Raw genomic sequence first — 11,950 nt, 5'->3', positions numbered from 1 at the left:
CTTGGTGATGAGCATGGCAAGTCCTGAAGCAAAAGTCTTCAGTACAATTTCTAATATCTTCTTCGTGGTATATACTTTGCAGTATCTCATGCCATCAGCTATTTCCAGAATGAATCAATTTGGATGGCCAATTGCATCTGTAATACTGGAGACATTTGGAGGAGGCCAAGATGGATCATCCACTCGGCACTTCTGACTGAAAATTGTTACAAATACTTTAGCCTTATTGTTTGAACTGAAAACAAAGATGTGCAGGGCTCCCCCATCATTGAAGATGGGTTTATTTGTCGAGCCTCCTCCTCCAATGAGTTGTTTAATTGTCCACCATTCACAGCTGGATGTGACAAAACTATGGAGCTTAGATCTGATCCATTGGTTAAGTGTTTGCTTAGCTGTGTCTATTACTTGCTGCTTGTGCTGTTTGGCATGCAAGTCATCCTGTTTGGTTAGCTTCACCATGTTGCCGTCCTGCACTCCCCATTGAACCAGAGTTGATCATCTGGCTGATGGTAATAGTAGAATGGACCAGGAAATGAGAGATTTTGTTAGTGTACAATTTTGCAGCTGCTGATGGCCCTCACGCATCCTGGACTATTCAGAAATTGAACCTCCTATTATCTGGTTAGCCAATTCTGAAATACTGGGGCAGCTGGACACCATATTTACATAATTAGAGTTCAGGCAATGGGAGGTTGCTTATGGAATTAAAGGAGATGTGTAGACATAAACTAGGAGGTACAAAGTTAGCCAAGCATGACTTGGATGTTGGGGATTTATGCACCAATCGAACAATATCTTTATCATTTACTTCTGGGGAAGCTGGTAAAAATAGATATTCAAGCTTGAATCATGCATATTTTTGGCTCAGTGTCAATTGTGTCACATTTTTGGAGGATTTTTCACTGCGAAGCTGAGTGATTCTTTTCCTGCCTTATCTTATCAGACTTGATTAATTAACTACCTGGCCTTCTTGTATGGTTTCCCTCTTATCCGATCCTATCCCAATCTTACTATGTTCCAATTCTGAAACAACTTGTCACCTCCATTTATCGTGGCGTTAACCAGCTGCCCCTAGTGCTGGTGCAAACATTAAAACATCCATTTGCTTCATTTCTGTTTACAGGAAGTCAAGTGGCTTTGGAGAAAAATAGTCAAATAAGCTTTCAAGAAGCTAAGGGCTGAGGTTTATTGCTTTAATATCTTTACAAATCTGGCTTTGAAAGACTAGGGGGCCTCTATGCTAATAGTTGCCTCCCTATCCTTTTTGGACTTAGAATTCTGCTTTACAAGCAGGAGTTAGTAAAGAGGACAACTGAAAAGCCTTGATTCTGTTTACATTATATTTCTGGAGCACACTAAATACCTAAGGCACTGTGCAGGAGCATTACCAATTACCAATATACTGGAATGTGTAAGGAAATGAAAGGGTGAGTTTAATCCTTTATTTCCTCCTCAACCAGACAAAACTCATGCTCCTTTGTTCAATTGTTTATTCATGCTGCATGGAAAATGTACACATCAATGTGGCACACGGCTTAAAACTTTATTATAAGAATAAAGGTTTATACCATTTTTAGAGATAACGAGCTTCTAATTGATTATTCCTACAGATAATATTTTCCAATCAAAATGTTGCATATTTACTGCTCATATCTTTACTCAACCGCATGTGATTGGTTCACATCCCAAGTTCACGCATATGACCATTGTCCAATCATGTTCAAACTAATACCCATGGTTATGTTATCCACATATGTCATTATGTGTTCACAGCTCTGAGCTGCAATATGTGCTTATGATTACAGAAAGCCTACACTGTTTATTCCACCCCAGCCATCAGTGTCCCCATTGACCCCTGGCAAGTGCCCAAGTGAAGAAGGGTCTAGGCCCGAAACGTCAGCCTTCGTGCTCCTCTGATGCTGCTTGGCCTGCTGTGTTCATCCAGCTCTGCACCTTGTTATCTCAGATGGTCCAGCATCTGCAGTTCCTACTATCTCTAGACCAAATATTCAGATGGCCAGTCATCCAGAATTAAGCGGAGTCTTAGGCTACTGAACGGACATTATTCCTTGTATGCTCCATTCCGCTGTCAATTCAAGTCCACCTTCTCTCCTCCTGTCTTTTTCCTTCAATAAGCAAAGGATTATTTGGATGGTGCAGTGGCTCAGTGGCGAGCACTACTGCCTCACAGTGCCAGGGACACCGGTTCAATTCCACCCTCGGGTGGCTGTCTGTGTGGAGTTTGCACATTCTCCCCTTGTCTGTGCGGGTTTCCTCCGGGTGCTTTGGTTTCCTCCCACAGTCCAAAGATGTGCGGGTTAGGTCGATTGGCCATGCTAAATTGCCCATAGTGTTCAGGGATGTGTAGATTAGGTGGGTTATAGGGGGATGCATCTGGGTAGGATGCTCTGAGGTTCGGTGTGGACTTGTTGGGCTGAAGGGCCTGTTTCCACGCTGTAGGGATTCTATGATCTATAGTTAAGAAAACCTGCTGATCCACTCATGTTCTGAATTGACTTGTTTTCATATCTTTCGCCTGTTCATCTTTGCCCGCTTAAGATGCCATTGTCTTCACTAATTTGTATTACAGTAATCCCTTGAGTGTGCTAACAAATTTGTTAATTTGTCAACAAGTTGAAAATATTGGCACTCCCGACACTTTCCGGTTCTTACCAACCCTCAGTGAGGGAATAGTCATTGTGTGAAAAACAGCGAGGAAGGAGTTTGGTGGAAGAAGTCAGTAAGAGAGGAAAAGAGTGAGAGAGGTGTGAGTGATAGAGGTACCAGTTAGGAATGAGTTACGGTGCGGGAGGGAATGGTCAGTGAGGACAAGCAGCAATGAGGTGTCAGTGAGGGAATTGTCAGTGAGAGACAGACCAGTGAGTGAGGTTGCAGTATTGTCGGCAGACGGGTTAGAGAGGGAGGGCTTAGGGTGCGATGTTGTCCAGGATAGGTTGAATGGCTAAAATTGCTAATGATACTGGACAAGCTGCATGACCTTGAAAGAGTCCTGTGAACATTCCTTCACCAGCCGAAGATGACACCTGCACTTGTTTTCCCGTCCGGTGTTTTCTGTACCGGCCAGCAGTTTTGTCTTTCTGTATCTGTTTTCTTTGTGCTGGCTGTTTGCCACACTGTATAGGAAAGTTTCGTTCCAAGCTGCTGCTGCTGCTGGACTTTGTTTCGGCTCTGAATCGTGAACAGTTCGAGGAACGAACCTAAGCCTCCAGACCAGTCATCGACTGAGGGGTCCCCGACAGGCAGAAGAACATGAGACTCTTTGCTTTTTTCTAGAAAGGCGTGAGACTTGTTGCTTTTTTTTTTCTCTTTTCCATTTACCATTACCACGAAAATAATTTATTATTGCCATTACAATCAATTATTATTACTTAATAAACATTCAGATTTAAGCAAATTGCTGTGATTGAGCCTTCTCAATTATATTTACTCGAATCTGAAAAGAACTGCTTGGATACATGCTCTGACCAAAGACAGATGGCTCATTGAGAGAGGGGTCAGTGAGGTAGGATGATTCTTTATGTTAATCATTACCATTCTTTTTTGGCTTTTGTAGCCTGAAACCATTTGTCCTTTAATATATCCTGCCCTCCTACTTTCACAGATGTTCCCATTTTAAACAATACACCTGTTGAGAGAGTGATGGTGAAGTTCCCCAACCACAGAATGTGCAATATTGGGTCATGCACACAATTGGTGTATCCCAAATGTACAATATTGTAAATGATTAACCTTTTCAAAATAAATCATACCATGCTCCAATGATAATTGAGAGCAGCCAATATTCATTGGAGCATATGTTTAAGAATTGTTTTTCACCAGTTAACAGAGGATGGGATCTTTCTCCTGAATGGACCCCAATGTAGAAAGACTGTTCCCACCAGGCCCCCTGCCCCATTACTTCTTGACCTCTCAAATCCAGTACCCCCACTCCCACCCCTCCACCTCCATCGCTCAATGGTGACTCTCAGTTTTGCCTTTAAGAGACTCCCAAACACTTGCCTTCAACCTTGATCCAGTGTCTGAAGCAATGGAGAGCTCAGAACTGATACTTCTGTTTGGCTGACAGCTGGCCATCTTAGTCTAGAGGAGAGGAAGTCCAGGCTCAACGCTCCCAATTATGGTGAGGAAGTCTTCATTCCACTGGGTGGGCTATTCCCTAACATATTAGATGGGGTGAGGGTCAGGAAGGCAGCACCCCACATAGGACCTTGTTAATAGTACAATAGCTCAGAGGCTACAGGGAGGAACTGAGGTTATTCATGTTGGTCTCTTGCCAGTAGCTGGTACCTAGCACTGGTGTGATTCTGTGAAGATATTGAAGGCACTGCTTCTTCTAGGACGGTCAATCTTCCATCTTCTGATTGAGTGAGCACAAGAGTGATCTCTAGATGTATCTGAGTGGAAATAATTGCTCCTTCAGTCCTCCACGGCCACAACGAATAAACGACAGAATCTAAGGAAACAACAATTCTGATGGAAGGTAGTTTTTAAAGTTGGAATCTTGAATATAGGTTTAGAATAACTAAACCAGGTTTAAAATGAGTGTTTAAGTTTTTAATCTGAAGTTTTATTAAGTCTGAAGTTTTATTTCTGATATGTTCAGTGAGTTGTCTGATAAAGAGAGGCATGGCAGGGCATATAAATCCATCATTTGCAGCCTGCATCAAGTGGGAACTCCTGGACACTTTACATGATCTGAAAAAATGCACATTTGCAGTAATGGTTCCCTGTTGGAGCTGCTCAAGCTTGCATATTCGGAGTTTAAAGAGCAGCTTGCATCACTGTGACATGTCCGTGAGGCTGAGAGCACGATGGATAGCTCACGTGATCATCTTGCAACTTCAGAGACTCCAGGTCGAGAAGTAATGGGTGACTACCCCTCAAGGAGGATCACACAGGTTGTCTCCTCAGTACATCTCACTTCCTGACTGTTCTACAGCCTATATACTGACGAGAGTGATGGTTCCTCTCGGGATTGGAATCAGAGAGAAGTCAATGGTCCAGAGTATGGATCAGCTGTACAGAGGGACAAAATGAAAATTGGGAAAACATAGGTAATGGGGACTTCATTAGGGGGATGGAAAGATCCTTCTGTGAGTGCAGATGTGAATATAGGAAGGACTTCAAAGTTTTGGTAAAGATCTGTAGGAAGAAATGCTGCCTCCCTAATGTTGATGAGCAGCTGTACAGTACCCTGACATAAAAAGGTGAATAACCAACAGTCAGCATCTATATCAGTTGCAACAACAACTGATGCTGTGGGCAGATCTTAGGAAATTCCGATCTGGCACTGAGGGAGAAGTGAAGCTCTGGAGAGCTGGGAGTGACTGTGGAATTGTCTCTGTAAGTGCTATGTATCCCCAGAAGCATAATGCCCATTGGGAGGGCGTTCATCAGACATATTTTGGTTATGATCATGAGTAAATGTCAAAGTATTTTAGTGTTCAGGTATTAAGAATAATATTATGGGTTTTAGGGTGTTACAGTTAGCTTTAAGGTGTTAAGACTAATATGTGAGAAATTGTGGTCCAGGATATTAGGAGTTTTTTAAATCATTCACAGGATGTGGGTGTTAAGGGGACAACTTATTGATTGATTAACTGATTGATTGATTGACTGATTTCTGTCTAATCTCTCACAATCCAACTTTTGTAAACTTGAGATCCGCCATGTCTTAACTTCCATCAAATCTCACTTATTCAGAATCCCTATGTACAATGTTAAAATTCTAATCCTTGGTCTCAAATCCTTTCATGACTTCAGCCCTCCCTCTCTCTGCAAATCCCAATGATCTTCTCGGAGCTCTTCACGCTTCCAATTCTCACCTTTGAGCATCCTCAATTTTAAATAGACAACCATGTGTCTCACTCTCCCAAATCTTTTACATGGATTTTCAAAAGGTGTTCAATACAATGTTATACAACAGAATTGTGAAGAAGGATTTTGGTCATGGAATAAAAGGGACAGTAGTAACGTGGGAGCATAATTGACTGAGGGATAGGGAACAAAGTACAATAGTGATTGGGGGTAGTAAGTGCCGATGCTGGAGTCAGAGATAACACAGTGTGGAGCTGGAGGAACACAGCAGGCCAGGGTGAAGAAGGGTCCCGAATTGAAATGTCCACTTTCCTGCTCCTCTGATGATGCCTGGCCTGCTGTGTTCCTCCAGCTCCACACAATGGTGAATGGGCAATTTCAGACTGGAAGAACGTTTGTAGCGGAGTTCCACAGGGATTAATACTGGGACTCTCACTTCTCCTGTTATGTATTTTAATGATTTTGATCTTGGTGTGCAGGGGACAATTCCAAAGTCTCCAAACAGCACAAAATTTGAGAATTATAAATTGTAGAGAGGACAGTGTAGAACTTCAAAAAAGACATTGACAAGTGGTGGATTGAATGGATAGGTGGCGGATGAAGTTCAGTGTAGATAACTGAGAGGTGAAACACATTGGTAAAAATAACAAGGAGGGATCATAGAAAATAAAGGGTCATGTTCTAAAGGAAGTGTAAGAGCAGAGAGACCTGAGTGGCTGTGTACATGATTCATGAAATGAGGCAGGACAGGCCATGGGAGCAGTTAATAAAACAGACAGCATTTTGGATTTCATTAACAGGGGCATAGAATACAAGATCAGGGAGGTTATGCCACACTTTCATAAGGCACTGGTTAGACCTCAGCTGGAGAATTGAAAAGACTTTTAGTTTTAAGGGTACATTGGAGAAGTTGAGACTATGTTCTTGGAGAAGTAAAAACTCAGGGCAGATAAAACAGAAGTCTTAAAATCCGAAGGGGTTTGTCCATGGTTGAAGTCTACAAGAGAAACATTTCTTACTGGATAAAGATCATAAACAAAGGACGCCGTGTTAAAACACTTAGCAAAAGAAGCAGATATGAGGTGAGAAAAATGTTTTCACACAGGTTAAGATATGGAATGTAGTGTCTGGGGATGTGATGGAGGCAACTTACTGTGGCAGTGGCAAATTTAATTGAAGCATTCAAGAATGCATTAGATTATTTCTATTGAAATAACCATCCACAAGGACCTGGGGAAAAGGGAGTAGATTAGCATAAAGTTCAAATACTCAAAAGAGCCAGCACAGACATGGTTGCCTGACTGAGCGCCTTCACACCATAACGTTCCTGTGATTCTGTGATTCTGTGATATAAAAAAAGTCTCAAATCCCCAAAGTTATTTTCTTCTATGTATGACTTATGAATTAAAATATTTACAAATGAAGATTCATTGTAAGCAAATCAGAACAATGATCAAGAGAAACTTTGCTGCAGAGAGATAAAAGCAAAATACTGCAGATGCTGGACATCTGTATTAAAAGCAGAAGTTGCTGGAAATGCTGGAGCTTAGCTGGCCTGAGAGCATCTATTGAGAGAGAAACCAAATTAAAATTTTAAACTGGATCTACTCCTTCTTCAGGTAAAGAGAGCTGTGAAGTTGCAGCAGAATTAGTGATTGGGTTTGACTGTGATAAGTGGCCCTCTGGTTTTTAATCCACGATCAGACTCAGTCTCATTATTCGCTCCAAATATTAGCAGGATGGTTCATATTAAGGAGTGTTGAATGTCAGGGAGCTGCACGGGCAGTATATTAAATATAAACAAATATCAATATAGTTTATCTTTATCTATTTCCATTTTAATTAAGTGGAGCAATAACAAAAGCTAGGATGCGGGGTAGCATGGTGGCTCAGTGGTTAGCACTGATATCTCACAGCGCCAGGGACTTGGTTTGACTCCAATCTCAGGCAACTGTCTGTGTGGAGTTTGCACATTTTCCCTGTGTCTGCAAGGGTTGCTCCAGTTGCCTCCCACAGTCCAAAGATGTGCAGGTCGGTGGATTGGCCATGCTAAATTGCCCTGTAGTGTTCAGGGATGTGCAGGAAAGGTGGACTAGTCATGGGCAACACAACATTGTAGTGTAGGGTGTGAGTCTGGGTGGGATGTTCTTTGAAAGGTCAGGGTGGCCTTGATGGGCCTGCTTCTGCCCTGTAGGGATTCTATGATTTTCTCACCTCGGCACAGAATAGAAAATGATTTTGACTAAGGTCCTGATCAGAATAACCTATCTCATTCTACATTAAACATAATGAGCAGTAATGTTGATTGGTGAAATGTCCAGGGAATGATATCACTCTCTGCTCAGTGCACTCTTCACTAACTGGTGCACAGTTTCCAAATGCTGTCTCAGTGAATCCGACAGCAACTTGTAGCTAAAAGCAAAGGATGACACTGCTCCAAAGATAGACTGGGTCATCGGACTGAAGCTATGTCTGATCCCAGTTATTATGCAGGTGACGAGGGTGATTCCGAACAGGATCTTGGTAAATACTGGTCGTATCTTACTTGGCAATTGGCAGTTCATTTCAGCTTTCAGAATGGAACATGGCTTGGAGATTTTGCTGGCCAAATTTTGCAGAAACTTATCACTGATTCCCAGCTGTTTCTGAAGGTATATCAATCCAGCCATTGTTAACCCATTACAAGTAATGATAAACAACACTGGCACTGGCACTGCACCTACTGCTCCAGCAAGAATGACCAATATCCAGACTCTCTTCCCTAACATCCTTTGTTTGTATTCTGTAATTTCTGTCATAATCTTTGGGATTGACAGTGAAAAGATGTTTAATTTAATGCTCAGGAGATCCCTGGCGAGTGTGTTCTTTAATTCAGGAAAGTCATATTCCTCTCGATCGAAACTAGAAATCAGAAAAATAGCTGGTGGTGCAACCCCTACACTTTGGAAGTTACTGACACAGTCTCTGCGGATTCTGTCCCAGCCTTCATTAAGGTTAGCTCCCTGTCTCTTCAGTGACCAGGCATCATTGTCTATTTTGGTCCGGACATAGTAAAACTCTTTGCCTTGATCTTGAATCTTTTTGGCAAGATCTGCATCATTTTCTCTGAATCGAGACTGAGAAATAATAATGAAAAAGTCATAACTTTCAAAATTCACCTTCTTTAGGTAATGATTTAGTTCAAACCCAAAGGAATTTGTTCCTGGAAGATCCCAGAGTTGGACATGAGGCAGAAAATGATAAGGATACTTGGTTGGCTCAATCCTGGTTTCTTCATTCCCAGTTGGAGCAGCTCCTTGGTCATCACTCTGAAGTCCTCTCATTGCATTAATGAAGGTGGACTTCCCTGAGCCCACATCCCCCATCACTGCAATGTTCAGCTGCATGTGGTTTAAATTGTCAGACTTCTTCTTCATCTGAAGAATCACAGCTTCCAAATGCCCCGTATTGTACTGATGTTGTAGGTTCCTACTGTCCTGAGGAGTGAAGAACTTGGAGAGAGTGGACTGGGCCATTTGATCTCTGCAGAGAACAACAGTACACAAATGTCACACATATAAGTTCAGGAATATTTGAGAAGTTTCGCCAGTTTAGGAAATTGATATCTGGCTCCAAGTGAGTGATTTTGTAGCAACATTTAAAAGAATGATCGTTGGAATTTAAGTCATCAATCTGAAACATGGTTTGAAATTTCACACCCAACCCTACTCTCCCCACCCTCCACAAACTCCCTGGGAGTGTGCTAGCAAACAGTACTTGTGTAAAATCAGGTGTGACAGTGAAGGAGGGATGTTCTGTTCATTGCACACCTGCTCACATAGAATTTTCCCAGTGTATCGGTGTCCACAGCACACCCACCCTTCAGCTAATTAAGACCCATAAGTGGCACATTAATGGCCACTTCATGGCTACTAGCCCTCAAGTTGGCAGCTCTTAGATGCAGAGGATGGAGCCACAACGTCAGGCAATGAATAGGCTGAGCTACACAAAATGGCAACATGCCTTTCAGGGCCAGTGGAGGGATCTCACCCTGACTTTGAAATGGGAGGCCAATGGCTCCACATTAAATTCCCTCAGCCTTTCACACTGCTCCTCTCTCAGTAAAGAAGCCACCTAACCTGCTGAGTTCTTCCAGCATTATGCTACTTTATTTCAGATATCCAGCTTCCTCAGTACTTTTCAAAGTACTTGGCTAATAAACAACACCAAGAAGACACTGTGCCCCCCAACACACTGGCCATCCCATCCCTTTGTTAGAGACATATTGGAACTGACTACAAGACTTCAATGATGTCTTAGAATATGATAGCACACAAACCATCAGCCACACTTCACCAGCTACTCTCAAAGACGAAAGGTCCAATACCCATAATGAGCAGGGTGAATATGATATACAAAATACCATTCGCCAACTGCAAAAAGCAATAAGTAGGATAGATGGGCAGGAAACTCGCCACCAGAATACACGAACACAACTCGCAACAAAGAAGGACATCAGGTTAACTGGGACAACATAACAGCACTAGGACAAGCAAATCAAAGACAAGCACGAGCATTCCTGGAAGCCTGGTTTTCAACCACTGGTGCCATAAACAAACATGTTGAAATGGATCCCATCTATACCACTACGGTGCAAAACTGGAAACAGAACTACCCACCTTAACAGAGCGGACCATATAAATTCAGAACAGAACAGAACAACAGCACTTCAATGGAGGCGAGACAACACTGAAGATGTCTCCTAGAAGGGGATGAAATGTTTACGTGAAAACCAGTCAGCTCGGCGAACCAACCAACATCTCCAATGATGCTATGACCGATGGCAATTCCAGAACATCAATGCTTTGCTTCTGTTCATGTAAGACTGCTGCATGTAAGACCATAAGACATAAGATATAGAAGCAGAGTTAGGCTATTTGGACCATCGAGCCTGCTCCACCATTTAATCATGGCTGATATGTTTCTCAACTTATTCTCCTGCCTTCTCCCCTTAACCCTTATTAATCATGAACCCATCTATTTCAGTCTTAAATACATTCAATGAATTTGCCTCCACAGCTCTCTGTGACAATGAACTCCACAGATTCACCATCCTCCTCATCTCAGTTCTAAATGGTTGCCCCTTCATTCTGAAGTTATGGTCTCAGGTCCTTATCTCTTCTAGTCATGGAAACATCTTCTCCATATCCACGTTATCCAAGCATCTCAGTATTCAATCAGATACTACTTGTCCTCATCTTTCGAAACTCAATCAAGTACAGACCCAAAGTCCTCAACTGCTCATCATATGATGAGCCCTTCACCCCTGGGATCATTCTTGTAAACCTCCTCTGGACTTCCTCCAACTCCAGTACATTATTCCTTAGATATATTGCCCAAAACTACACACAATATTAGAAATGCAGTCTGACCAGAGCCTTATACAGCCTCAGCAGTACATCTCCACTCTTGTCCTTTCGCCGTATTGAAATGAATGCTTACGTTACATTTGCCTTCCTAACAGCCAAATAAATCTGCATGTTAACCTGAAGAGAATCCTGAATTAGGAGTCCCAAATTCCTTTGTGCTTCACATTTTCAAATCCTTTCCCCACTTACAAAATTGACTATGCCTCTATTCTTCTACCAAAGTGCATAAACTCATATTGTCCCACATTGTATTGCATCTGGCACTTCTTTGCCCACTCACCTACCCTATCCAGGTGCTTCTGCAACCTCCTCACTTCCTCCATTATTACCCTGTCCCTCCACCAATCCTTGTGTAATCTGCAAACTTAGCAACAATGTCTTCAGTTCCTCCTCCACTGACCACTTTGGATCTCCATTAGTCACCAGCTGCCATCCTGAAAAAGACTCATTTATCCCCCAATCTCGGCCTTCTACCAGTCAGCCAACCCTCTATCCATGCCAGTACCTTGCCCCTAACACCATAGGCTCTCATCTTATTTAGCAGCCTCTCTGTGGCACCTTGTCAAAGGCTGATTTTATGGTTGAAAATGTGGTCTCCAACTTTCCAGGAGACAGTTTCCTTTCCAATATCAGCCTCAGTTCAGCTATAACAGCCCCTCCTCTCAGTCAGAGCGTCACGACCCACTCCAGACACTTTTATTTAA

The 11,950-nt window shown here is 42.5% G+C and overlaps 2 protein-coding genes across 2 annotated transcripts in view; both read right to left on the bottom strand.

Moving 5' to 3' along the window:
• Positions 1-11,950, bottom strand: part of LOC109919972 (sodium- and chloride-dependent neutral and basic amino acid transporter B(0+)-like) — a 225,969-nt gene that overhangs the window by 168,450 nt on the left and 45,569 nt on the right. The window lies entirely within an intron of this gene.
• Positions 4,082-10,588, bottom strand: LOC109936451 (T-cell-specific guanine nucleotide triphosphate-binding protein 2-like). Its single transcript, XM_048605063.1, has 2 exons — positions 10,497-10,588; positions 4,082-9,360 (listed from the first exon to the last, which is right to left on the bottom strand). Exon 2 carries the CDS (start codon positions 9,351-9,353, stop codon positions 8,169-8,171), a length of 1,185 nt encoding a protein of 394 aa, XP_048461020.1. The 5' UTR covers positions 9,354-9,360; positions 10,497-10,588; the 3' UTR covers positions 4,082-8,168.

The sequence above is a fragment of the Rhincodon typus genome, chromosome 14, assembly GCF_021869965.1.
Source record: "Rhincodon typus isolate 14 chromosome 14, sRhiTyp1.1, whole genome shotgun sequence".
NCBI lineage: Eukaryota > Metazoa > Chordata > Chondrichthyes > Orectolobiformes > Rhincodontidae > Rhincodon > Rhincodon typus.
Note: the sequence above shows the minus strand (reverse complement) of the source record. Positions and strands in the feature narration are given on the sequence as shown.

Excerpts from the sequence above, each read along its gene's own strand:
- LOC109936451 (XM_048605063.1), bottom strand. The coding sequence starts at position 9,353 with ATGGCCCAGTCCACTCTCTCCAAGTTCTTCACTCCTCAGGACAGTAGG.